The 25,903-nt window shown below is 34.1% G+C and overlaps 3 protein-coding genes and 1 long non-coding RNA gene across 5 annotated transcripts in view; 1 reads left to right on the forward strand and 3 right to left on the reverse strand.

Moving 5' to 3' along the window:
• The window catches only part of LOC144555131 (cytochrome P450 71A26-like), a 69,761-nt gene that overhangs the window by 10,729 nt on the left and 33,129 nt on the right, over nucleotides 1-25,903 (reverse strand). The gene's annotated exons all lie outside the window — the stretch shown is intronic.
• LOC144555697 (uncharacterized) lies at nucleotides 3,620-5,070 on the forward strand. Its single transcript, XR_013512084.1, has 2 exons — nucleotides 3,620-4,556; nucleotides 4,769-5,070. It is a non-coding gene; the product is annotated as an uncharacterized LOC144555697 (long non-coding RNA).
• LOC144555135 (cytochrome P450 71A1-like) lies at nucleotides 11,552-13,293 on the reverse strand. Its single transcript, XM_078303371.1, has 2 exons — nucleotides 12,473-13,293; nucleotides 11,552-12,235 (listed from the first exon to the last, which is right to left on the reverse strand). Exon 2 carries the CDS (start codon nucleotides 12,112-12,114, stop codon nucleotides 11,629-11,631), a length of 486 nt encoding a protein of 161 aa, XP_078159497.1. The 5' UTR covers nucleotides 12,115-12,235; nucleotides 12,473-13,293; the 3' UTR covers nucleotides 11,552-11,628.
• On the reverse strand, nucleotides 11,552-24,936 carry LOC144555132 (cytochrome P450 71A26-like). Of its 2 annotated transcripts, XR_013511983.1 has the most exons (3): nucleotides 23,976-24,936; nucleotides 23,064-23,768; nucleotides 11,552-11,589 (listed from the first exon to the last, which is right to left on the reverse strand). XR_013511983.1 is itself a non-coding variant. In XM_078303367.1 (2 exons), exons 1-2 carry the CDS (start codon nucleotides 24,894-24,896, stop codon nucleotides 23,154-23,156), a joined length of 1,536 nt encoding a protein of 511 aa, XP_078159493.1. In that variant the 5' UTR covers nucleotides 24,897-24,936; the 3' UTR covers nucleotides 23,041-23,153. The 2 variants fall into 2 exon arrangements, 1 of the variants encoding a protein (XP_078159493.1); XM_078303367.1 differs by lacking the exon at nucleotides 11,552-11,589 and having other exon boundaries at nucleotides 23,041-23,768.

Below are 25,903 nucleotides of genomic sequence, written 5' to 3' on the forward strand. Positions count from 1 at the left end.
GATGTTTTTCCAAATTTAAAGGTATGCATGTTCCATGTTGCTCTAAAAATATGCAATTAAAATTGCACTTTTATCATTTCAAAAATGGAGGAGTTCCCCAAAAGTTACAATGAAACAAAAAGCGAATACATCCGATCATTGTGGGGTAAATTTTTATTGAAGAAAATATTAGTGGAAAAAGTAAAACAATTTAGGATGTGTTATTTTGTAATAATTTAGGATTACTATAATTTGGTGAACTTTGAACATGTTTAATTTTAAGTATATATTGATCTTTATTTCAGATTGTTCAATTATATTTCAGACTGTGGTTTGTTTCATATATAGGCCAGCAAAAATATATAGTACGTAGTTGGCCAAATATTAAAATTATTTTTTTAAACCCAAAAACAAATCAGGATCGGTTATAATTAAGGACCGTTATTGATTTGGAGTATTTGGATCAGCTAATTGGTTTAATAGTCGTTCTTCGTGTGAGAATCATATCGGTGTTATGAATATATTATAAATGTATGGATGTCATTCATGTTGTAACTTCCAATATTAATCCTCAATTTATTTCCCCACTACTCCATGCACTACTATTGGAATTGATGGTCACTACTATTAGAATTTATTTCTCCATTTACTTAAATGTTTTTTCATTTACAATTTGTAACCTATAAATAGAAGCTTTGTAATATTGTATTGTACACACATGAGAAATGTATGAATAAAGAGATTGTCATCTTTTTCCTCTCTATTTTGTTTATTCTTCTTATACTTGTTTATTTTTATTTTATAACACATTATCAGCACGAGAGCTCGACTAGTTGAAGGTTCGAGGTAACTTTAATATTTATTTATTTTTATATCATTTATTTAAATGATACATCTTATTAGTAATTGGTAAATGAAATAGGATACATATTTACTTGAGAAATCAAAATTTTGTTTTGACTTCTTTATCAAATGGCCCGAAGACCAATTTGTTGTTTTATATTAGTTTATGATTCTATTGTGTTACGTATAAATTTCAAATGGCCCGAAGACCAATATGTTAAACTTGAGGTAAAAGTTGAGAATTTAACTCATATTAAAAATCAATATGTTAATCATAAGTTTTCAATTTATCAAATGGCCGGAAGCCATCCGTTGATCATAAATTTTATATTGTGAAATTTAGATCTGATTCATATTTTTTTTGTGCAATATTTTATTTTCAATAATTTAATCTTCTCGAAGAAGATTTCAAAATATATTAAGAAAGTCTTCTTGAAGAAGATTTCAAAAGATATTAAGAATTTCTTCTTGAAGAAGATTTTAAGAAATTTTATATGATATCAAAAATTTGTTCATGTTAATTTTATTTTTGAATAATAATTTTCCTGAAGAAGATTTCAAAAAATATAATTTGTTCAAGAAGATTTTAAGAAATTTTTCTGAAGAAAATTCCAAGGAAATTTATATGAAGCACAAATTTGAATGATGCTCATATTTTTATTTAATCTTCTTGAAGAAGATTTCAAAATATATTAAGGTCTTCTTTACGAAGATTTCAAGAAATTTTATACGATCTGCAATATATCATGTTCGTATTAATTTTGTTTTTCAATAATTTATTCTTCTGGAAGAAGATGTAAAAAAAAAACGAAAAATATTTCAAGTAATATTCCTGAAGAAGAATATGTTTATAGCATGCGTTTTGTTGATGAGATATTATTTTTGTTTTTATAACATGCGTGATGAGATATTATTTTTTTTTCCATACTAATAAGGCAATATCTCCCCATTCACATCTCATGTGTGATGAGATATTATTTTTTTGAATCTCTACGCCATCTCCATCAGAGCACTGGTGAGTAGATCCGGGTGTTGGAACGCGGCAGCGGTCGAAAGAGCGAACCCGGTCATAGAGAGTGATAGAGTAATTTTGAGTGTATATAAGAAGAATTAGAATATTAGAGTTATTTTGAGCAATTTAGATAATTTTGTGAAAATAAAATATTAGATTTTATATTGGGAAGTCAAAGGAGTGATTTGACTCGTTGTAAGTTCATTTTTTTTATCAATAAAATTGATAGTTGATATTTAAAGTCACTAACTTTATAAAAAAAAATAATAATTAATACAACTAATTTGTATTATGAACATTTATAAAATACAAAATTTTATTGTATTACGTATCATCTTCATACAAATATATATATATATATATATATATATAATTTTATTTAAAAAAATATTTTATATGAAAACGAATAAGATAACATAAAAAAATTGTTATCCGTATCCGATAAGTTAACGAAAAAAATACCTTACCCTTAATCATGTTTTTAAATACATCACGAATCAGATAAATGAGTCAAAAGGTGCCATTGACACGCCTATATAGTGTTCTGCTAGAAACATATTCATTGAAATGGACATTTATGTCTTTTTCCAAAAAAAACAAAACAAAAGAAACAAAAAGACTAAATGCATGGTCCCCAATCTAAGTCAATGGTACGAGCTAGTGACAATCAATATAATCAATAGTGATAGCTGTGTTATTGAGGACCGGTACGGTCCATTCAATATAATCAATAGGAGATATTTCTTTTCTCCATTGACAGCTAGGCTTGAGGAAGCATACGCATTTTTCTTTTCATTTTGTAACCCAGTGGATGCATTCTTAACTGCAAAAGAAATAAATTGTAAAAAAAAAAAATTCTAGTTTAAAAGCTTATCAGACCGTCATGATTTTGTAGAACATTTTATTTATGGGAATTTAATATAAAATAATATAAGGCATTAGAATAAAGGGCGGAATTTTTTTTTTCGAATACAATTCCTTCATTAGACACCATGTGTCTCGTTATAAATTAGCCATAGAGAATCCAAGGTGCAGCTCCAATTATTGAATCCTAATTTTTTAATTAGCTCCATATCTTTTTATTTTTTTTATTTGCCGCCCTTTCTATATACCTTTCGTCTTTGCACCTGATTAATTGGGCTTGATTTGAATATGTGGCCCATTTGTTTTAGAGGCCGAGCTTGAACCAACAAATAGGGTTCATGAATTCTTAAAGCCCATCTTGTCCTCTACATTTTCACAAGGTCAGGTCAGTGTTAGTTAACTTGTCAATAATTTATCAGTGTCAAAAGAATCAGATAAGACAAACTATGATGTACCAAAAGATGATATCCAATGGTCAAAAGGAAAAATTATCTCATATATGACATTTTGGCAAATTGGCTTTTAATTTGCTGCCCAGACAAGACAATATCCTTTTGGTCATTATATGGAATTTTGGATATACTTTTTTTTTTTCTTTTTTGATGGTTGGCGGCAAGTTGTTGTCAACAAATTTTATATAGAAAATAGAAAGTTTATTTACAATTTTATATAGAAAATAGAAAGTTTATTTACACTGAAATGTCTAGTTATAGAAATTAAAAACTAAAACATAGATATTTTGCGCCCGCCCCCCCTTCCTCCGCACAAACATCACTTATCAAAAGTGGGTGGCAACTGGCAAGTCATTTTCACTGAGCCATAAAGTTGTGAGGATAAGGCCAATTTTGATAAGTGATGTTATCCTCTTAATTTGTTCTCTAAGATAATGCTAAATTATAACACTTGTAATAATATAACACATTGGGGAAAGAAAATATACTCTCACATGACAAAAAATGGTCTCTCTTCAGGAAGTGATCTTTACTTTATCGAAGAATCTGTCACTGCTCTGTATCTCTCTGGTATCTATCTTCATACTTTGCTTCAGCGTAAAGAGAAGAAACTTCTCAAAAGGCCGAGAAAAGGTGATACCTTCGCCTCCAAAGCTTCCATTCATAGGAAACATCCACCAACTAAGCTCTCTTTACCATCAATAATCTCTCTTTTCACTCTCTCTGAAATATGGGTCCCTCATGCTACTTCATTTTGGTGAAGTACCATGGCTTATTGTTTCATCATCTGATATGGCATGTGGGATCCTGCGGACCCATGACCTCACCTTTGCTTCTCGGCCTTCTGTTGTCGTCAGTGACATCATCCGTTTTGGTGACATGGCCTTTGAACCTTATGGTGAGGATTGGAGGCAATTGAAAAAGATCTTCACAATCCATTTAATGAGTACCAAGAAGATTGCTTCCTACAAAACAATTAGAGAGGAGGAAGTTGGTAATTTGATTGCAAAGATCGGTGACCATGCCTCCATCTCGAGTAGTGATCCTATTGAATTAAGCAAGGTTTTGTTCTCATTTATGAATGATGTTGTTTTTAGGGTTGTTTCTGGAAAATTCATTATGGAAGAACAGATGTATGCCATGGTTCGGCAGCTTCTAGAAGAGGGTTTTCAATTACTTGGACAATTTAGTATTGGTGATTTGTTTCCTTCTTTGTTATGGTTAGATAGTGTTATAGGATTAAGCAGGAGGGCTAGTAGATATAGAAATAAGTGGGACCTGTTGATATTAAAAGTGAAGATAATAATGAGGGAAAAGATAATTTTGTTGATATTTTACTTTCTTTGAAGAATGATCCAAGCATCAGCTTCGACATCACGGTGGACAAGATCAAGGGGCTAATAGGGGTAAGCATTTCTTTATTTATTTTTTTATTATTTTTGGAAAATTTCAAATTATTGAACTTTCTTATCAAGTCATGTACTGTCTCATCATGTTTTACTATAATTGCTAAATGGACGAAGATGACAAATTAAAGAGGGGAAAAATAATTAATTGAGAAATTTGTCAAAGCACCTTGAGTTTATAATCACATACATTTCACATTCAAATTATTCAGGATGCATTTGCTGCTGGAATTGAGACAACATCTATTGTTTGCTAGGGTCACAGCAGAACTCGCATTAGCAAATCTCATACATTTCTTTGATTGGGAGCTGCCGAGTGGAATGACAAGGGAGAAGTTCAACATGGGTGATTCACCAGGATTTACCATGCATAGGAAGGATGACCTTCGGCTTGTTGTTATAAAAATTTACACCTTATAGATAATAGTTTTTCGCCTCATTATAGTGGAATAAGCAGTATGTTATGTAAAATAATATTTGGTAAAATATATAAGAGGATTAAGCTGGTATACAATTGATTAAGCAGAGGTAATGCCAACATTTTCTTATTTTTTTAGATGATATTTTGGGTAATGATCAATATTGGTAGTTGGTACTATCAGAAGTTCAGAACAAACATGTTCCTTTATCATCATTCCACAATATTTTCTCAGGTTTATAATCACTACCTACCAAATCCAAAGAGTTCATACCTGTCAAGATCTGCTGTGTAAACATCAATTGATGCTGACAAACGGTTGGTACCTCTTTGCATTTGGTCAGGAATCTGAGAGAATATGCACTCTCTTTGGTTACCCCTCTGTGTGTTTGGTGAGCTAGATTTGCATAAAAGAGCGAGTATATAAGAGGAATTAATATCAATTTTATTATGTCCATGCTATTAAGTTTGTTTAGCTGCATATCAGCAGGGAATTGTAGAAATTTCGTCAAACACCTTATAGGTACAACCAAAATCCGCAATCAGATAAGTGTCAAATCCAATTTAATTTTCATCACCAGATCAACAATAAACGGGACATATTTCATTCAAGTAAATCTGCAGAAATTAGACATTGAAATGCGACTTGATATCTTGCACACATGCCGAGAAAACAGATTCTAACACGCAATGAGTTCCAACAAGAGAAGTGTGAAGGAGGATCTAACCAAAATAACATAAAAATGGTGGAGAATTGAGAAGGCTTTTCCTCTTTGCATCAGGAAACTGTATTTGGATTTAATTTACCAGGTACTGTAAACTCCCTCTCTTCTGATCTCTTCATTTCTTTGGTCTCTGCGTCTGGTCCAATGGGCTTGGTGTGAATATATAGCCCATTAATTTTAGAGGCCGAGCTTGAACAATCATATTCGGTTTGGGATTCTTAAAGCCCATCTTCTCCTCTACATTTTCACAATACCAAGTCAGCGCTACTTTGCTTGTCGATTTGAATAACGATGTTCTTAATTAAGCTCTTCTTAATGATTTTAACATCAAAATTTATTTTATTAGTTTTGAATGATGAATTTAAATCATTGAAACCGATTAACTTTGATCTACTTTACTAATGGTTAGTTTACATAAAAAATTAAAAGAACTCAAATTAATTTAGCTTAAAATTGAGTGTTTAATTAAAATGTGATAAAAAATTAATGCATTAAAATTAACTTATATATCTTTTTATCAATTAAATTTATGCTAAATTAATTCAAAATTTTATAAATTTTGCATATAAACACTTATTCATGAAATAGATCAGTTTCAACTTTTTAAATTTGATATTAAAATCAATTCATTAAATTTTAAATTTAGAAAATACTAATTCTACTCTTACTCACGGTGTCAAATGAATCAGGTTAGACGAGTCTTTCGAATGACTCGATCATTGTTTGGTCAAAAGGTGCCCAACGCTAATGGAAAATGTACATTTAGTATAGGCCAATCAGGGTTGGGTATAGGATTTAGGGTTTAGGGTAATGGAAAATGTACCTTATCAGCTATTTATACAAAAGCGTATGCACAAAGTTTCAGTACAGTAAACTATGTCTTTTAAACTTTGGTTACACCTTTTGAGTCAAATTGCAAATGTACAATCCTATCGAGTATTAATCAGACTCTACTTAAATTAATAAATGACTAGAAGTGAGAAAAGGTTGTTTTTTTGGTATTTAAGTTCCTAATCAGTTCAATGACAATAATTAAATGTAAGAAAGAAAATTAACTTGGTTTAAATCAATAATAAAAAGGCATTTTCAGGGTTTCAGATTCATCTCAGTTCTGTCTCTCAGTGCCTGACACGGGCTGTGTAGTTTCCTACACGGGTCGAGTCAGATTACACGGGTGAGCCGGATACTTTCGTACACGGTTCGTGTGGACTTCGAGTTAATGCACCGGTTACTGTTTCTTTTTATTGTTCCTTTGTGTAGGGTTCTACTGACCAGACCTAATGTTCCTAAACCTCAACTCTCGTATGTTAGTTCATAAAACTTGGTATGGAGTTGCAATATTTACCCTCGTCGGATTCTAGACCTCAACTTTAATATCGGTCCGAATTACCTAGTTGCTTGTTTGGTATTCTAAAGGCAACCTCCTATCTGTCGATAAGAGAAAATATTCACCTTTCGGCTATTATTTGATTTCACATTTCGGATCACTAAACCTACCTCATGTACTTAGTTTTGGTTGAAAGATTATAATGGGTGAAATGCGCTTTAGATGTCATCATGCATCTAGTAACAAACCAATATAAATCAAACAATTTAATCTAAGCATTTAAAATCAAACACAAATTTCAATACAAAAATCCAATAACTATCATGCAAAACAAAACATTCGATTACATCTTAACCCTAGAAACAAATGAATCTACTCAAACATAATTCTAAAGCAAATAAAACAGATAAGAGTATATTGTATATGAGTGAGTCTATGGTACTATGCATATTACGATTTGTTACTGTGCTACGACTCTATATTTGAGTTTTCAAATCCTAACAGTCGATCCAAACAGTTCATCTTGTTCTCCATATTAATATGTGTTTGGAGACCAAATTTTACATTTTTTGAAATTTTTTTACTATTTTTTTAGATTTATTGAAAATCACTGTTTTTGGATGGTCCAGAATTTTCAGATCAAGTGATTTTCTAAATATCTAAAAAAATAGTAAAAACATTTCAAAAAATGTAAAATTTGATCTCCAAACACATATTAATATGGAGAACAAGATGAACGGTTCGGATCGACCGTTAGGATTTGAAAACTCGAATATAGAGCCGTAGCACGGTAACAACCCGTGATATGCATAGTGCCATAGACTCACTCTATTGTATATTGTATATTGTATTTTAAAGAAAGATAACTAATGTTTTGATTTTATCTTCTTATCTTTTTTTTTTCTTTTAAAAATTACAGTTAATGTACCTGTATCGATGCAATCGCATGCATCATCTGTGACAGTCTTTAATGGTCTTAACTTTGCTGAATGGAATGAACAAGTCCAATTTCACTTAGGTATACAGGACTTGGATATAGCACTATTGCTGGGAACGTTCTAACAGGTTATGCCTTATGTTTCTTCTGTGGCTAAGTCAGGGTTGATACGGCCCGTACAAAATGCCTTATGTTTCTTCCTCGATTTCGCCTGATTCCTCCAAAATAAGAACAAACTTGCAACAATACCACATTATATAGATATTTCAATGAAATACAACCAATTTAATAGTTTTAAACACAAGCTTTGATACAAAATATAGGTCAAAATATAGATAAGTTTGCGAGATATCAAATTCCCCCAAGCTGAAATCTTGCTTGTCCTCAAGCAAAAATCCCAACTTAGGTATCGGGCTGGTCTTTGGACTTACCTAAATGCAAATTAAGCTTCTAAATACGAAAAATTTACATGAGCTTGCTATTGTTAAGAACTCCGAGAATCCTTTTGGATAACAACTTGGACTTTTCTTGATCAATTTTGTTTCACCCCACATATTAACTAATCAAATTTCATATTTTGAGATGCTTTAATATTTGCAAAAACTAATTACTCAAATTGATCAATCTTTCATTCTTTCACTGAAATTATACCCTCGTTTGTGGTTAAATTTTAATATTTTGTCCCCCCCCCAAGCTTGTTCCAAGCTTGGGTCAGAAAGTCGTAAACCTCGTGTGTTGATATATGCAAACGTTTTTCTTTTAAAAAGTTTTCGAGCTCAAAGGCATCCCCTCAGATTGTGCCAGTACTCTTTTTTTTTCTAAATTTGGGAGACGAGCTCAAAGGCGCCCGTAGGACTTATTGCCAGTACTCTTATTTTCTCCATCTTTTCATTTGTTTCATTTTTTTCATTTTTATTTATTTGCATATACCATGAATACACACATCCAATGGTATTCTTTTCATTTCGATTGATCAAATCGAGGAAGTTTGCCCGGACAGGATTTTGTACGGGCCGTATCAACCCTGACTTAGCCACAGAAGAAACATAAGTCATAATCTGTTAGAACGTTCCCAATCTGCCATAAAGGCCATATCTTCTTCACTGCTTTCATCAGTTATAGCATCGGGCTTATCAAGTAATAGTGCTATATCCAAGTCCTGTACACCTAAGTGAAATTGGACTTGTTCATTCCATTCGGCAAAGTTAAGACTATTAAAGACTGTCACAGATGTTGCATATGATTGAATCGATACAGGTACATTAAATGTAATTTTTAAAAGAAAAAAAAAAGATAAGAAGATAAAATCAAAGCATTAGTTATCTTTCTTTAAAATACAATATACAATATACAATATACTCTTATCTGTTTTATTTGCTTTAGAACTATGTTTGAGTAGATTCCTTTGTTTCTAGGGTTAAGATGTAATCGAATGTTTTGTTTTGCATGATAGTTATTGGATTTTTGTATTGAAATTTGTGTTTGCTTGATTGTGTTTTATTTTAATTGCTTATATTAAATTGTTTGATTTATATTGGTTTGTCACTAGATGCATGATCACATCTAAATCGCATTTCACCCATTATAATCTTTCAACCAAAACTAAGTACATGAGGTAGGTTTAGTGATCCGAAAGGTGAAACCAAATAATAGCCGAAAGGTGAACATTTTCTCTTATCGACAGATAGGAGGTTGCCTTTAGAATACCAAACAAGCAACTAGGTAATTCGGACCGATATTAAAGTTGAGGTCTAGAATCCGACGAGGGTAAATATTGCAACTCCATACCAAGTTTTATGAACCAACATACGAGAGTTGAGGTTTAGAAACATTAGGTTTGGTCAGTAGAACCCTACACAAAGGAACAATACAAAGAAACAGTAACCGATGCATTAACTCGAAGTCCACACGGACCGTGTACGAAAGTACCCGGCCCGTGTAATTTGACTCAATCCGTGTAGGAAACTACACGGCCCGTGTCTGGCACTGAGAGGCAGAACTGAGATGAGTCTGAAACCCTGGAAATGCCTTTTTATTATTGATTTAAACCAAGTTAATTTTCTTTCTTATATTTAATTATTGTCATTGAACTGATTAGGAACTTAAATACCAAAATACAACCTTTTCTCTAGTCGTTTATTAATTTAAGTAGAGTATGGTTAATACTTGAACCGTCCCTTGGATCGATACCCGAATATACTGCTCGATAGGATTGTGCACTTGCAATCTGATTCGAAAGGTGTAACAAAGATTTAAAAGGTACAATTTACTGTACTGAAATTTTGTGCATATGCTTTTGTGTAAACAACTAGTAAGATACATTTTCCATTACCCTAAACCCTAAACCCTATAACATACTAAATGTACATTTTCCATTAGCGTGGGGCACCTTTTGACCAAGCAATGATCGAGTCATTCCAAAGACTCGTCTAACCTGATTCATTTGACACCGTGAGTAAGAGTAGAATTAGTATTTTCTAAATTTAAAATTTAATGAATTGATTTTAATATCAAATTTAAAAAGTTGAAACTGATATATTTCATGAATAAGTGTTTATGTGCAAAATTTATAAAATTTTGAATTAATTTAGCATAAAGTTAATTGATAAAAAGAAGATATATAAGTTAATTTTAATGCATTAATTTTTTATCACATTTTAATTAAACACTCGATTTTAAGCTAAATTAATTTGAGTTCTTTTAATTTTGTATGTAAACTAACCATTAGTAAAGTAGATCAAAGTTAATTGGTTTCAATGTTTCCCCTGGGACGTAGACTACTGGAATAAAAGTAATTCATTTCTTCAACGACTGCCTTCTCATCACTGGCTCGTGATTCCCGGTCATACCGTTATACGAGGGAGGTGGTAGTGTTGTTATGAGTTTATATAGTATACACCTCAGTTAGAGTCGTACTTTTAAGAGCTACGGAGGGGCTGCGAGGTAGCAGCCACTGAGCTAGACGACCCGGCCGGGGGCCGGGGAGGAGATCCAAGGCTTGTATTACTCCGATTAAATTCATCATTCAAAATTAATAAAATAAATTTTGATATTAAAATCATTAGGAAGAGCTTAATTAAGAACATCGTTATTCAAATCGGCAAGGAAATTAATTAGCACTGAATTGGTATTGTGAAAATGTAGAGGAGAAGATGGGCTTTAAGAATCCTAAACCGAATATGTTTGTTCAAGCTCGGCCTCTAAAGTTAATGGGCAATAGATTCACACCAAGCCCATTGGACCAGACGAAGAGACCAAAGAAATGAAGAGAGGAGAGGGAGTTTACAGTAGCTGGTAAGTTAAATCCAAATACAGTTTCCTGATGCAAAGCGGAAAAACCTTCTCAATTCTCCACCATTTTTATATGTTATTTTGGTTGGATCCTCCTTCACACTTCTCTTTTGTCAGCATCAATTGATGTTTATACAGCAGATCTTGCCAAGTAAGAACTCTTTGGATTTGGTAGGTAGTGATTATAAACCTGAGAAAACATTGTGGAATGATGATAAAGGAACATGTTTGTTCTGATAGTACCAACTACCAATATTGATTATTACTCAAAATATCATATAAAAAAATAAGAAAATGTTGGCATTACCTCAGTTTAATCAATTGTCAGAACACTGCTTATTCCACTATAATAAGGCGAAAATTAAAACTATTATCTATGAGGTGTGAAATTTTTTAACAACAAGCCGAAGGTCATCCTTCCTATGCACAGTAAATCCTGGTGAATCACCCATGTTGAACTTCTCCCTTGTCATTCCACTCGGCATCTCCCAGTCAAAGCAATGTATGAGATTTGCTAATGCGAGCTCTGCTGTGACCGTAGCAAACAATATACCAGGGCAAATCCTGCGTCCTGCTCCAAACGGGATGAGCTGAAAGTCGTTGCCCTTGTAGTCCACTTGCCTACCAATGAATCTTTCTGGCATGAACTCCTCTGGCACATCCCATGATTTTGCCTCCCTCTCAATGGCCCACGCATTGATTAGGACTTTGGTTACTCTAGGAATTGTGAAACCGTTTATTTTACATTCTTCCATCGATTCCCTTGGAACCAACAAAGGGGCAGGAGGATGTAGCCATAGGGTTTCTTTGATTACCGCCTTTAGGTAGCTCATTTGGTTCAAATCTTCTGATATCACCATGCTTTACTATTCCTCTGACCTCTTCTTGCAGCTTCTTCATGTGTTTAGGATTTTTAATGAGCTCAGGCATTGCCCAATCTATGGTGATGTATGTTGTATCAATTCCAGCAGCAAATGCATCCTGAATAATTTGAATGTGAAATGTATGTGATTATAAACTCAAGGTGCTTTGACAAATTTCTCAATTAATTATTTTTCCCCTCTTTTGTCATCTTCGTCCATTTAGCAATTATAATATAATATATTTCTTTATATCTGGAGAACATGATGGGACAGTACATGGCTTGATAAGAAAGTTCAATAATTGAAATTTTCCAAAAAAAAAAGAAACAAAAAGAAAAGAAAATTAAATGCTTACCCCTATTAGCCCCTTGATCTGATCCATGGCGATGTCAAAGTTGATGCTTGGATCATTCTTCAAAGAAAGTAAAATATCAACAAAATTATCTTTTCCCTCATTATTCTCTTCACTTTTACTATGAGCTTGAATTACCTCTTCATACAACAGGTTCCACTTATTTCTATATCTACTAGCCCTCCTACTTAATCCTATAAGCCTTTCAAATCATAAGAAAGAAGGAAACAAATCACCAATACTAAATTGTCCAAGTAATTGAAAACTCTCTTCTTGAAGCTCTCGAACCATGACATACATCCGTTCTTCCATAATGATTTTTCCAGAAACAACCCTAAAAACAACATCATTCATAAATGAGAACAAAACCTTGCTTAATTCAATAGGATCACTACTCGACATGGAGGCATGGTCACCAATCTTCGCAATCAAATTACCAACTTCCTCCTCTCTAATTGTTTTGTAGGAATCAATCTTCTTGGTACTCATTAAATGGATTGTGAAGATTTTTTTCAATTGCCTCCAATCCTCACCATAAGGCTCAAATGCCAAGTCACCAAAACGGATGATGTCACTGACAACAGCAGAAGGCCGAGTAGCAAAGGTGAGGTCGTGGGTCTGCAGGATCACACATGCCATATCAGATGATGAAACAATAAGCCATGGGACTTCACCAAAATGAAGTAACATGAGGGGCCCATATTTCAGAGAGAGTGAATAGAGAGATTGATGGTAAAGAGAGCTTAGTTGGTGGATGGTTCCTATGAATGGAAGCTTTGGAGGCGAAGGTATCACCTTTTCTCGGCCTTTTGAGAAGTTTCTTGACTTTCTTCTCCTTACACTGAAGCAAAGTAAAGACCACTTCTTGAAGAGGCACTATTTTTTGTCATGCATGTGAGTGTATTATCTTTCCCCAATGTGTTATATTATTACAAGGATGTTATAATTGAGCATTATCTTATAGCACAAATTAAGAGGATAACATCACTTGTAAAAACTGGCCTTATCCTCACAACTTTATGGCCAAGTATTGCTTACTCCATCAAAATTCTTTACCTGCTTATGCTCTGTGAAAATGCCTTGCCAGTTGCCACCTTGTTTTACCTTGTTCAACACTAGGTTTTAAACCATGCTGTAAGATGTAAGCTGTTGTGACCGACGTAAATGGCACACAGACAGAGTCAAGAGTATTTTGTTGTTTTTATGTTATTATCTTTTATGTTATTTTCCTTGCTAATATTAGGTTTTCTTATTATAGAGATTTAGATAATAATTTGAGGATTTGTTTTTTTGCTTTCTTTCTTATTAAGTGAGTGGAAAATAAGAAACCACACGCTATTTTTAGTTACTAGTGTATTAGGATATTTCTTACCATGTTTTGCTACAAGTATTGAATAAAGGCTATGAGAAATTAGAAAACGGTGCTGCAATTTTTGCACCACAAATTAGTTCTCTTTGTTATCTGTCTCATTTCTCACAACATTAGAAATACAATTCTTTGGTTTGATTCTGACATTTGGTATCAAAGCCAGGTTCAATCATGGAAGATGGGAGCGGAGAGAAAACACAACCTAGAACGATTGCAAGAGTAGGTGTGCCAATTCAGTACCCTCTACTGAATGACACAAACTACGGACTGTGGGCGGTGAAGATGAAGATAATCCTGCAGTCACTAGGTGTATGGGAAGCAGTGGAGGGCAACAAACCTGTCGAAATGGAAAAGGATCAGGGAGCTCTAACCGCTATTTCACAAGCAGTGTCTGATGCCGTGATAATGGCAATAGCTGAAAAGGAGACAGCAAAAGAAGCATGGGAGACGATCAAGCAGATGAGCGTAGGGGAAGACCGTGTCAGGAAAGCAAGGGCACAGGTATTAAAACGACAGTTCGATCGGATGATTATGTCGGATACCACTAGTATAGTAGAATTCTCCCATAAATTGATAAGTGCAGTAGGAGAAATTAGATCCCTGGGGGTGGATCTGAAAGATAGCGTTGTGGTAGAAAGGTTATTTAGTGCCGTCCCTGATAAATTTTTACCAATTATTGGAACAATAGAACAGTGGGGTGACATATCCTCGATGTCAGTAGCAGAAGTTGTAGGGCGGTTGAGAGTATTTGAGGAGAGTATAAAAGGGAGACAACAAAATAAAGAAGAAGATGAGAAACTAATGCTTACACGTTCACAGTGGGAGGCACTATCCTTGAAGGAAAAGGAAGAATGGAGAAGGACTTGACAGTAAAGAAGGATGGCAGAAGGGGGAATATCAGAAAAAACCATACAAGAAATTCGACAAGTCAAAGATCAAGTGTTTAATTGCTCAATTTATAGGCATTTTGCATCAGAGTGTCGTAAACCAAAGAGGGAAAATGTGAATCTAATAGAGAAAGAAGAAGAGGAGCCAGTTTTACTCATGCATGAGCTAATAAGAACTCAAGAAGTGAATTGTGGCATTGAGACGATTACTAAAAAATCAGAGGAATTGTACATGGGGGTAAAGGTGAGAACCAAAGAAAATATTTGGTATTTGGATTCAGGAGCTAGCAATCACATGACGGGTTGCATAGAACATCTTACAAACCTTGACACAACAATTCGAGGAGTAGTGAAACTTGGAGATGGTTCAGAGGTGCCTATAGGAGGGCGTGGCACTGTGGTAATCAAGGGACGTACAGGAGAACACAGGGCGATAACTGATGTGTATTATATTCCAAGGCTGACTAGTAATATCATTAGTTTAGGGCAGCTTGAAGAAAGGGGTTGCAAAGTACAACTTGAAGGTGGTAGCTTAAAGGTGTTAGATAAAAATGGGAGGCTGATTATCTGTGTTCAAAGGTCAAAAAACAGACTATATACTCTGAATCTAGAATTGGTGCAGTTTGTGTGTTTAAAAACAAGTGTTGAATTCGATACATGGAAATGGCATGCAAGATATGGGCACATTAACTTTCAGTCTCTAAAGAAGATGTGTCAAGAAAATTTGGTAGAAGGGCTACCAAGGATTGAATGTATAGAAGAAACGTGTAGAGGATGTTTAATTGGCAAGCAGCGCCGATTACCTTTTCCACAAGAGGCAGGGTTCAGAGCAAGTGAGACACTAGAGTTAATTCACGGGGACTTGTGTGGACCTATTACCCCTCCCACTCCAGCCGGTAACAAATATTTTCTTTTACTGGTAGATGATCATAGCAGATACATGTGGATTGTGTTGATGAAAACCAAAGACAAAGCCTTCTCCTCGTTCAAGGAAGTCAAGGAGGTGATTGAGGTAGAGAAGAATGCAAAGTTAAAGGCATTTAGAACTGATCGAGGAGGTGAGTTCAGATCAGATGAATTTGTCGAGTATTGCAAGACAATGGGTATTAAGAGGTATCTGACTGCACCATATTCCCCACAACAGAATGGAGTGGTCGAAAGGAGAAATCAAACTGTTCTGGGAATGGCCCGAAGTATGATGAAAAGCATGTGTGTTCCATCAGAGTTCTGGGGAGAAGCCGTGACTACCGCTGTGTACATCCTGAATCGAGCATCAACTAAAAGCCTGATAGGGATGACTCCACATGAGGCATGGTACAAAAGAAAGCCTAAGGTGGATCATTTTCGAAATTTTGGGTGTCTGGTGCATGTGAAGGTAAGAAACCCTCATATATCAAAGCTCGATGACAGAAGTTCCTTGATGGTGTTCATTGGATACGAAAAGGGGTCCAAAGCTTACAGGGTGTACAATCCTATTACTAGGAAAGTGCATGTGACACGAGATGCAATATTTGAGGAAGATAAGGCATGGGACTGTGATACCGGTGAAAGGCACACAAACATTCAAACCAATACTGGATTCAGAATAGATCATGAACATGATGAGTTAGGCAGTGACCCAGGCGATGAATACCAGTATGACAGTGAAGATGTGAGACATGATGAGTTAGGCGGTGAGCCAGGCGATGAACACCAGTATGACAGTCAAGATGCGAGACAACAAATCCCAAACACGCCTACATCTACACATGGACCAGTGGAAGGTACAAACCATGAGGGGCCTAAAGATTCACAAGGAACACCAGTAAAATTACGGAGCCTTGATGAGATATACAGTGAAACTGAACCGATTCAGTTGAATTACTCTGACATGTGTTTGGTTGGCATGGAAGAACCAACAAACTTCAATGATGCAGAAAAGGATAAGAACTGGAATTGTGCCATGATGGAAGAAATTGAAGCTATTCAAGACAACAAAACATGGAGTCTAGTAGAACCTGTTCAGGGCCAGAAGGTTATAGGACTCAAGTGGGTGTTTAAATTAAAGAAAGATTCAGAAGGCAAAATTGCAAAGTACAAGGCACGTCTTGTAGCAAAGGGATATGTGCAACAGCAAGGAGTCGATTTTGAGGAAGTGTTTGCTCCTGTGGCTAGAATGGAGACGGTGCGGATGATCATGGTGATAGCAGTGCAACGAGGATGGTCATTGCATCATATGGATGTCAAATGCGCATTTTTAAATGGAGAACTAAAAGAAGAGGTTTATGTCACACAGCCACCAGGGTTCGAGATAAAAGGGAAGGAACATAAAGTGTTAAAATTGCACAAGGCACTCTATGGTTTAAAACAGGCCCCAAGAGCCTGGAATTTCAAGTTAGATAGCACATTGAGGTCAATGAATTTTGAAAGGAGACAATTGGAGCATACAGTCTATAGGAGAAAGCAAGGGGAAGGATGCACTTTAGTAGGAGTGTATGTGGATGATTTGCTAATTACAGGAACATGTGAATTAGAGATTGCAAGGTTTAAGTTAGAGATGATCGAGAAATTCAAGATGAGTGATTTAGGTTTATTAACCTACTATCTTGGTATAGAGGTTCGACAAACATCTAATATGATCACCTTGTGTCAGGAGAGCTTTGCTCAGAAAATTCTGAAGGAATGTGGCATCGATGAATGTAATCCAACACAGGCACCCATGGAAGCCAGGCTCAAACTCAGTAAAAACAGTAGTTCCCCTCCAATTGATCAAACCAGATATAGAAGCATTGTGGGCAGCCTTCGTTACCTGTTAAACACTAGACCCGATCTAGCATTTTCAGTGGGGATTGTCAGTCGATTCATGGAGTCTCCTACAACTGAGCATATGGCAGCCGTGAAACATATACTAAGGTATGTAAGAGGGACAACTGGTATGGGTTGCTGCTATAGGAAAATGCCAGAAGAAAACGTGAACTTTGTTGGGTTCTCTGATAGTGATATGGCCAGGGATTTGGATGACAGGAAAAGCACTACTGGTGTGATTTATTTCTTGGGAAGCAATCCAATTAGCTGGTTTTCGAGGAAGCAAAAGGTAGTAGCCCTATCCTCCTGTGAAGCTGAGTACATAGCGACTACATCAGCAGCATGCCAGGGTGTCTGGCTAGAATCATTGCGTGCAGATTTCTTGAGTCACCTGCCTGAGAAGATAAAGCTTAAAATTGATAATAAATCTACAATCTCTCTATGCAAAAACCCGGTATACCATGATCGGAGTAAACACATTGATACTCGATTTCACTTTATAAGAGAGTGTGTATAAGAAGGGAGAATGGAGGTCGAACATATCGGGACCAACAATCAGCTTGCTGACATACTAACCAAACCATTGGGAAGAGTCAAGTTTCTGGAGCTAAGGGAAAGAATAGGAGTGCAGACTATCAAGAGGTCACAACAAGCTTAGGGGGGAGAATGTAAGATGTAAGCTGTTGTGACCGCACAAGTCATCTGGGACGTAAACGGCACACAGACAGAGTCAAGAGTATTTTGTTGTTTTTATGTTATTATCTTTTATGTTATTAACATTAGGTTTCCTTATTATAGAGATTTAGATAATAATCTGAGGATTTGTTTTTTGCTTTCTTTCTTATTAAGTGAGTGGAAAATAAGAAACCACACGCTATTTTTAGTTAGTAGTGTATTAGGATATTTCTTACCATGCTTTGCTACAAGTATTGAATAAAGGCTATGAGAAATCAGAAAACGGTGCTGCAATTTTTGCACCACAAATTAGTTCTCTTTGTTATCTGTCTCATTTCTCACAACATTAGAAATACAATTCTTTGGTTTGATTCTGACACATGCATCCAAATCTTCCAAAATAGCTACGGATCGACTGCGCATATAGTGTGGTTCAATATGAAATAGGTACTATAATGTGAAATTAATTAGTTTGAGATTTAATAAAATTATGAAGTACTTATTACATTATTTTTTTGTTAGGATGAAGAATAGACATCTTAAATATATATTCTCAATTGGTAGCCCATATAAGCTGAACAAGTGTACTTAAAAAAGAAATTATTAATTATATTATGAACTGATGCGACCTTTTCACACCTTTCCATCCCAATTACTGGTACATCAAAAACAAATTCGTAATATTAAGTTGTATCCTGTATCCCTCTTTCTAATTCATTTCAATTGATTTCGCATTTTGCTGGTACATAAAGGTTGTAGCTCCATCGTCGACAATTCTATACAAATAATGTCATTTGGAATAATATTCGTCCAGACTCCTCATCATAAACGATGCTGGGAATGATTCTCACACAACCTTTGCCAAAAAAAAATATGATCAAAACTATTAATTATTTCACAAGATATAGTGGTCTTCATTTTTTTCTCATGATGTGTCGAAAGATGCACCTCCAGAATTCCAGATAATGGCGAAAAGGACGTCTGGGCAGCAAATTAAAAGCCAATTTGCCAAAATGTCATATATGAGATAATTTTTCATTTTCACCATTGGATATCCTCTTTTGGTACGTCATAGTTTGTCTTATCTTATTCTTCTGACACTGATAAAAAAATGACAAGTGAACTAACACTGACCTGACCTAGGGCTGGGCAAAAAAGCTCGAACTCATAACTCGCTCGTGACTCGCTCATTTACAGCTCAGCTCATTTACAACTCGAGTTGGCCAACTCGTTTAATAAATGAGCCGAGTTCGAGTTGGTCCCAACTTGCTCATTTATAACTCGAGTTGCAAATTATTGGTCACAATAAATTCCAAAATAATCATACCCGAATCTCTAGACTGTTATTTGTGCTTTGAGATTCGTGCAAAATATGTTTGAACTTGTGTTGTAATACTATCACTGGTTAAACGAGTTATAAACGAGTTGTGAGCCAACTCGAGTTGATAACGAGCTGAGTTTGAACTTGTGTTGTAATACTATCACTGGTTAAACGAGTTGTGAGCCAACTCGAGTTGATAACGAGCCGAGTTCGAGTTGGCTCTACAACTCGTTATTATCATCTCAACTCGAGTTGGCTCGCTCGTTTATTAAACGAGCCGAGTTCGAGTTGGAGGTAACTCGCTCAAACTCGGCTCATTTACAGCCCTAACCTGACCTTGTGAAAATGTAGAGGACAAGATGGGTTTTAAGAAGTCATGAATAACCCTATTTGCTGCTTCAAGCTCGGCCTCTAAAACAAATGGGCCACATATTCAAATCAAGCCCAATTGATCAGGTGCAACAACGAAAGGTATATAGAAAGGGCGGGAAATAAAAAAAATAAAAAGATATGGAGCTAATTAAAAAATTAGGATCCAAAAATTGGAGCTGCACCTTGGATTCTCTATGGCCAATTTATAACGAGACACATGGTATCTAATGAAGGGATTGTATTCGAAAAAAAAATCATGACTGTATGACAAGCTTTTAAACTAGATTTTTTTTTTTACAATTTATTTCTTTTGCAGTTAAGAATGCATCCACCGGGTTACAAAATGAAAAGAAAAATGTGCATGCTTTGAAATTTTTTATTGGTAGTAATTAACATTAAAGAAGAGAGAGAAAGAGAAAGAGTATAATTATAATTTTATTGATAGTAAGATCAATACGAATTGTACTGATCTTAAAATCTAAAGGAGTTTAGAACGGCATATATTATACCGATTCTAAATTGAATGGTGAATAGGATTCATATTATTTAATTAAAAGATGAAGAGTAGAGAGAGAGAGACAGGGAATGGACAAGACCCCAAAATCAAAATATGAAAGTTAGGGTCGGTGCATATTGTAACGTTTCAAAGTTTGACATTTTTAAGACCGGTACAATTAGTACCGATTTTATTATATTTTTTTTGATAAACTGATAGAAGCTATCCGTGGCTACCGATTTTATTATCAATAAAATTTAAAATGTACTCTTTCTATTTCTCTCTCTTCTTTTCTATTAATTACTACCAATAAAAAAATTTCCTTCCTCAAGCCTAGCTGTCAATGGAGAAAATAAATATCTCCTATTGATTATATTGAATGGACCGGTAACGGTCCTGAATAACACTGCTACAGCTATCACTATTGATTATATTGATTGTCACTGGCTCGAACCATGCATTGACTTAGATTGTGGACCATGCATAATGCATTTATTATTTTCTTTTTTTTTCTTTTTTTTTGGAAAAGGACATAAATGTCCATTTCAATGAATATGTTTCTAGCTAGCAGCATATATAGGCGTGTCAATGGCACCCTTTTACCTGTTTATCCGATCCGTGCCGTATTAAAAAACATAGTTAAGAGTAAGATTTTTTTTTTTGTTAGCTTATCGGGTACGGGTAACGATTTTTTTTTATGTTATCTTACACATTTTCATATAAATTTTTTTTTTAATAAAATTATATATATATATATATATATATATATAGAGGTTGACTTGGGTGAGCCATGGCTCACCAAGTATTTGTACTCTACGACGTATTTTCATTTTGAAAGTTTAAACGACCGATCCGAACCATTAGATGTGATCTCCATATTGAAATGTGCTTGGAGACCAAATTTTACATTTTTTGAAATTTTTTTACTATTTATTAAGCATTTTTGAAAATTGTTGTTTTGCTGTGAACAGTAAAAAACTGTAAAATTTTCTGGACCATCGGATCAGCAATTTTCAAAAATACTTAATAAATAGTAAACAAATTCCAAAAAATGTAAAATTTGGTCTCCAAGCACATTTCAATATGAAGAACAAGATGAACGGTTTGGATCGGTTGTTTGAATTTTCAAAATGGCTAAAATGAGTCATGGCTCATTTTAGCCAAACTTTATATATATATATATAGAGGAGGATTCAAATGCACCCAAATTTTTGTGCACCCAAATGCACCTTATTCTTTTTCTCCACTTTCAAAGTCCGAATAGTCAATCCGAACCGTTAGATATGATCTATATATTAAAATGTGCTTGGAGACTAAATTTTATATTTTTTGAAATTTTTTTACTATTTATTAAGCCACTTTGAAAAATCGCTGATCCAATGGTCCAGAAAATGTAAAATCAGCGATTTTCAAAGTGGCTTAATAAATAGTAAAAAACTTTCAAAAAATGTAAAATTTGGTCTCCAAGTACAACTTAATATATAGATCGAATCTAATAGTTCGGATTGACTATTGGGAATTTGAAAACGGAGAAAAAAAGATTTGAAAGATAGAGTGCATTTGGGTGCATTTGAACCCTCCTCATATATATATATTTGTATGAAGATGATACATGATACAATAAAGTTTTGTATTTTATAAATGTTCATAATACAAATTAGTTGTATTAATTATCAAATTTTTTTAATGTTAGTGACTTTAAATGTCAATTATCAATTTTATTGATAAAAAAAATAAACTTACAACGAATCAAAGAACTCCCCTTCAAACAGTTGTTGAATATTATCAGTCACTTTTGATGATATTATATGTTGTTGAAAATTGTGTGTACCTTTTGTTATCTTTCATCAATTTAATTTGACCATAATTATGATCCTAATTAATATTACCAAAAAAAAAGCGGATAATATATAATATGAATAATTTAAATACTCATAAATGTATATATCTAAAACGAAATATATACATAGAATATTATGCGTATAATTAATTCATCTTAAATACACTTACTGTGCATTGTGTGTAATTATTGGTGTTTGTGATCTATTCCGTCCACATTTATGATTAATACCTTCAAAATTGAACTTTGAAATTAAACATAAGTCAATGACATACTCATAATCTCCATTTCATTATTAAGCACGTTGAGTGTCTGAACCGCCAACAGCTATGATTGAAACATGAAATTTTGAATTTAATCTCAATCCTCCAATCATATTACGTGTCTTCTTTTGATTAAATACATTTGAATAATATGTAGAAATATAAATTGAATTAAAAAAAATTGGATTCAAAAATTGGAGCTGCACCTTGGATTCTCTATGGCCAATTTATAACGAGACACATGGTGTCTAATGAAGGGATTGTATTCGAAAAAAAAAATTGGTTCATAAATAGAATGTTCTACAAAATCATGACTTAGTGCAAAATTACCATATTGAGCTGAAGGCATATTATAAAAAATATGGACGGTAGGAAATTAATTTGACTAAGGTCTCTTTTGGTCTACTAGTACATTTGATTAATATAATTAAATATAGTTTAAATTGTACCTTAACTTCAATTTACATGGCGTTACATTTGTTCTGATAATACCAACTACCAATATTGATTATTACATAAAATATCATATAAAAATATAAGAAACTGTCGGTATTACCTCATGAGTTTAATCGATTGTCAGATCATACCAGCTTAATCCTCTTATATATTTTACCAAATATTATTTTACATAACATACTGCTTATATCACTATAATTAATGAGGCGAAAAACTATTATCTATGAGGTGTGAAATTTTTTAACAACAAGCAGAAGGTCATCCTTCCTATGCACAGTAAATCCTGGTGATTCACCCATGTTGAACTTCTCCCTTGTCATTCCACTTGGCAGCTCCCAATCAAAGCAATGTATGAGATTTGCTAATGCGAGCTCTGCTGTGACCGTAGCAAACAATATACCGGGACAAATCCTGCGTCCTGCTCCAAATGGGATGAGCTGAAAGTCGTTGCCCTTGTTGTCCACTTGGCTATCAATGAATCTTTCTGGCATGAACTCCTCTGGCACATCCCATGATTTTGCCTCCCTCCCAATGGCCCACGCATTGATTAGGACTTTGGTTCCTCTAGGAATTGTGAAACCGTTTATTTTACATTCTTCCATCGATTCCCTTGGAAGCAACAAAGGGACAGGAGGATGTAGCCGTAGGGTTTCTTTGATTACTGCTTTTAGGTAGCTCATCTGGTTCAAATCTTCTGATCTCACCATCTCACCATGCTTTATTATTCCCCTTACCTCTTCTTGCAGCTTCTTCATGATTTTAGGGTTTTTGCTAAGCTCAGACATAGCCCAATCTATGGTGATGTATGTTGTATCAATTCCAGCAGCAAATGCATCCTGAATAATTTGAATGTGAAATGTATGTGATTATAAACTCAAGGTGCTTTGACAAATTTCTTAATTAATTATTTTTCCCCTCTTTTGTCATCTTCGTCCATTTAGCAATTATAGTAAAACATGATGAGACAGTACATGACTTGATAAGAAGGTTCAATAATTTGAAATTTTCCAAAAATAATAAAAAATAAATAAATAAATGCTTACCCCTATTAGCCCCTTGATCTGATCCATGGAGATGTCAAAGTTGATGCTTGGATCATTCTTCAAAGAAAGTAAAATATCAACAAAATTATCTTTTCCCTCATTATTCTCTTCACTTTTAATATGAGCTTGAATTACCTCTTCATACAACAGGTCCCACCTATTTCTATATCTACTAGCCCTCCTACTTAATCCTATAAGCCTTTCTAACCATAACAAAGAAGGAAACAAATCACCAATACTAAATTGTCCAAGTAATTGAAAACTCTCTTCTAGAAGCTCTCGAACCATGGCATACATCCGTTCTTCCATAATGATTTTTCCAGAAACAACCCTAAAAACAACATCATTCATAAATGAGAACAAAACCTTGCTTAATTCAATAGGATCACTACTCGACATGGAGGCATGGTCACCAATCTTCGCAATCAAATTACCAACTTCCTCCTCTATAATTGTTTTGTAGGAAGCAATCTTCTTGGTACTCATTAAATGGATTGTGAAGATCTTTTTCAATTGCCTCCAATCCTCACCATAAGGCTCAAATGCCAAGTCACCAAAACGGATGATGTCACTGACAACAGCAGAAGGCCGAGTAGCAAAGGTGAGGTCGTGGGTCCGCAGGATCGCACATGCCATATCAGATGATGAAACAATAAGCCATGGTACTTCACCAAAATGAAGTAGCATGAGGGACCCATATTTCAGAGAGAGTGAATAGAGAGATTGATGGTAAAGAGAGCTTAGTTGGTGGATGTTTCCTATGAATGGAAGCTTTGGAGGCGAAGGTATTACCTTTTCTCGGCCTTTTGAGAAGTTTCTTCTCTTTATGCTGAAGCAAAGTATGAAGATAGATACCAGAGAGATACAGAGCAGTGACAGATTCTGCGATAAAGTAAAGATCACTTCCTGAATAGAGACCATTTTTTGTCATGTGAGAGTGTATTTTCTTTCCCCAATGTGTTATATTATTACAAGTGTTATAATTTAGCATTATCTTAGAGAACAAATTAAGAGGATAACATCACTTATCAAAATTGGCCTTATCCTCACAACTTTATGGCGCAGTATTGCTTACTCTATTGAAATTATTTACCTGCTTACGCTCAGTGAAAATGACTTGCCAGTTGCCACCCACTTTTGATAAGTGATGTTTGTGTGGAGGAAGGGGAAGGGGGGGGGGAGCAAAATATCTATGTTTTAGTTTTTATTTTCTATAACTAGTCATTTCAGTGTAAATAAACTTTCTATTTTCTATATAAAATTTGTTGACAACAACTTGCCGCCAACCATCAAAAAAGGAAAAAAAAAGAAGTATATCCAAAATTCCATATAATTAATGACCAAAAGGATATTGTCTTGTCTGGGCAGCAAATTAAAACAACTTAAATTTATATTAACACAACATCATCAAAATATTTTACTATATAGACAATTTTACCCTTCATTAAATGTTTCCTTTAAAAACCAATTCTCTCTCATATATTAGCACATAATTGTTTTTCCTTAAAAGTTATGTTTTATAAAGTATGTTACTTTGTTTAAAATATTTTTTTAAAATATGTTCCTTAAAAGTTACAATAAAATATGTTTGTAAACTTTATGTTATTGTATAATAAGTATTCATTATTTATTTTAATCAAATGTTTAAGATTTTTTGAGAAAATTACAATAGTGAATTGATTTTATTATATTATTAAAATCTATCAACATTGTATATATCGATTTATTTTATACAGCTTCACAAAAAAAATATTTAACAATCTACTATAAAAAAAATTGTCTATTAACATTTTATCTTTTTTTTTACACAATAACACTAAGAAAACAACATTATTATTTATATAAAAACATATTGAATGCAAATTATCATGAATAATTTAACATTCAACTAATAATTAAAATTATAAATTAAAAGTACAGCAAAACAC

This window comes from Carex rostrata, chromosome 6 (genome assembly GCF_964058835.1).
Source record: "Carex rostrata chromosome 6, lpCarRost1.2, whole genome shotgun sequence".
In the NCBI taxonomy this organism is placed as follows: Eukaryota; Viridiplantae; Streptophyta; class Magnoliopsida; order Poales; family Cyperaceae; genus Carex; species Carex rostrata.

Excerpts from the sequence above, each read along its gene's own strand:
- LOC144555135 (XM_078303371.1), bottom strand. The coding sequence starts at position 12,114 with ATGGTGATATCAGAAGATTTGAACCAAATGAGCTACCTAAAGGCGGTA.
- LOC144555132 (XM_078303367.1), bottom strand. The coding sequence starts at position 24,896 with ATGGTCTCTATTCAGGAAGTGATCTTTACTTTATCGCAGAATCTGTCA. Across the intron at positions 23,769-23,975 it reads AGATCAAGGGGCTAATAGGG|GATGCATTTGCTGCTGGAAT; the intron begins GTAAGCATTTAT and ends CAAATTATTCAG.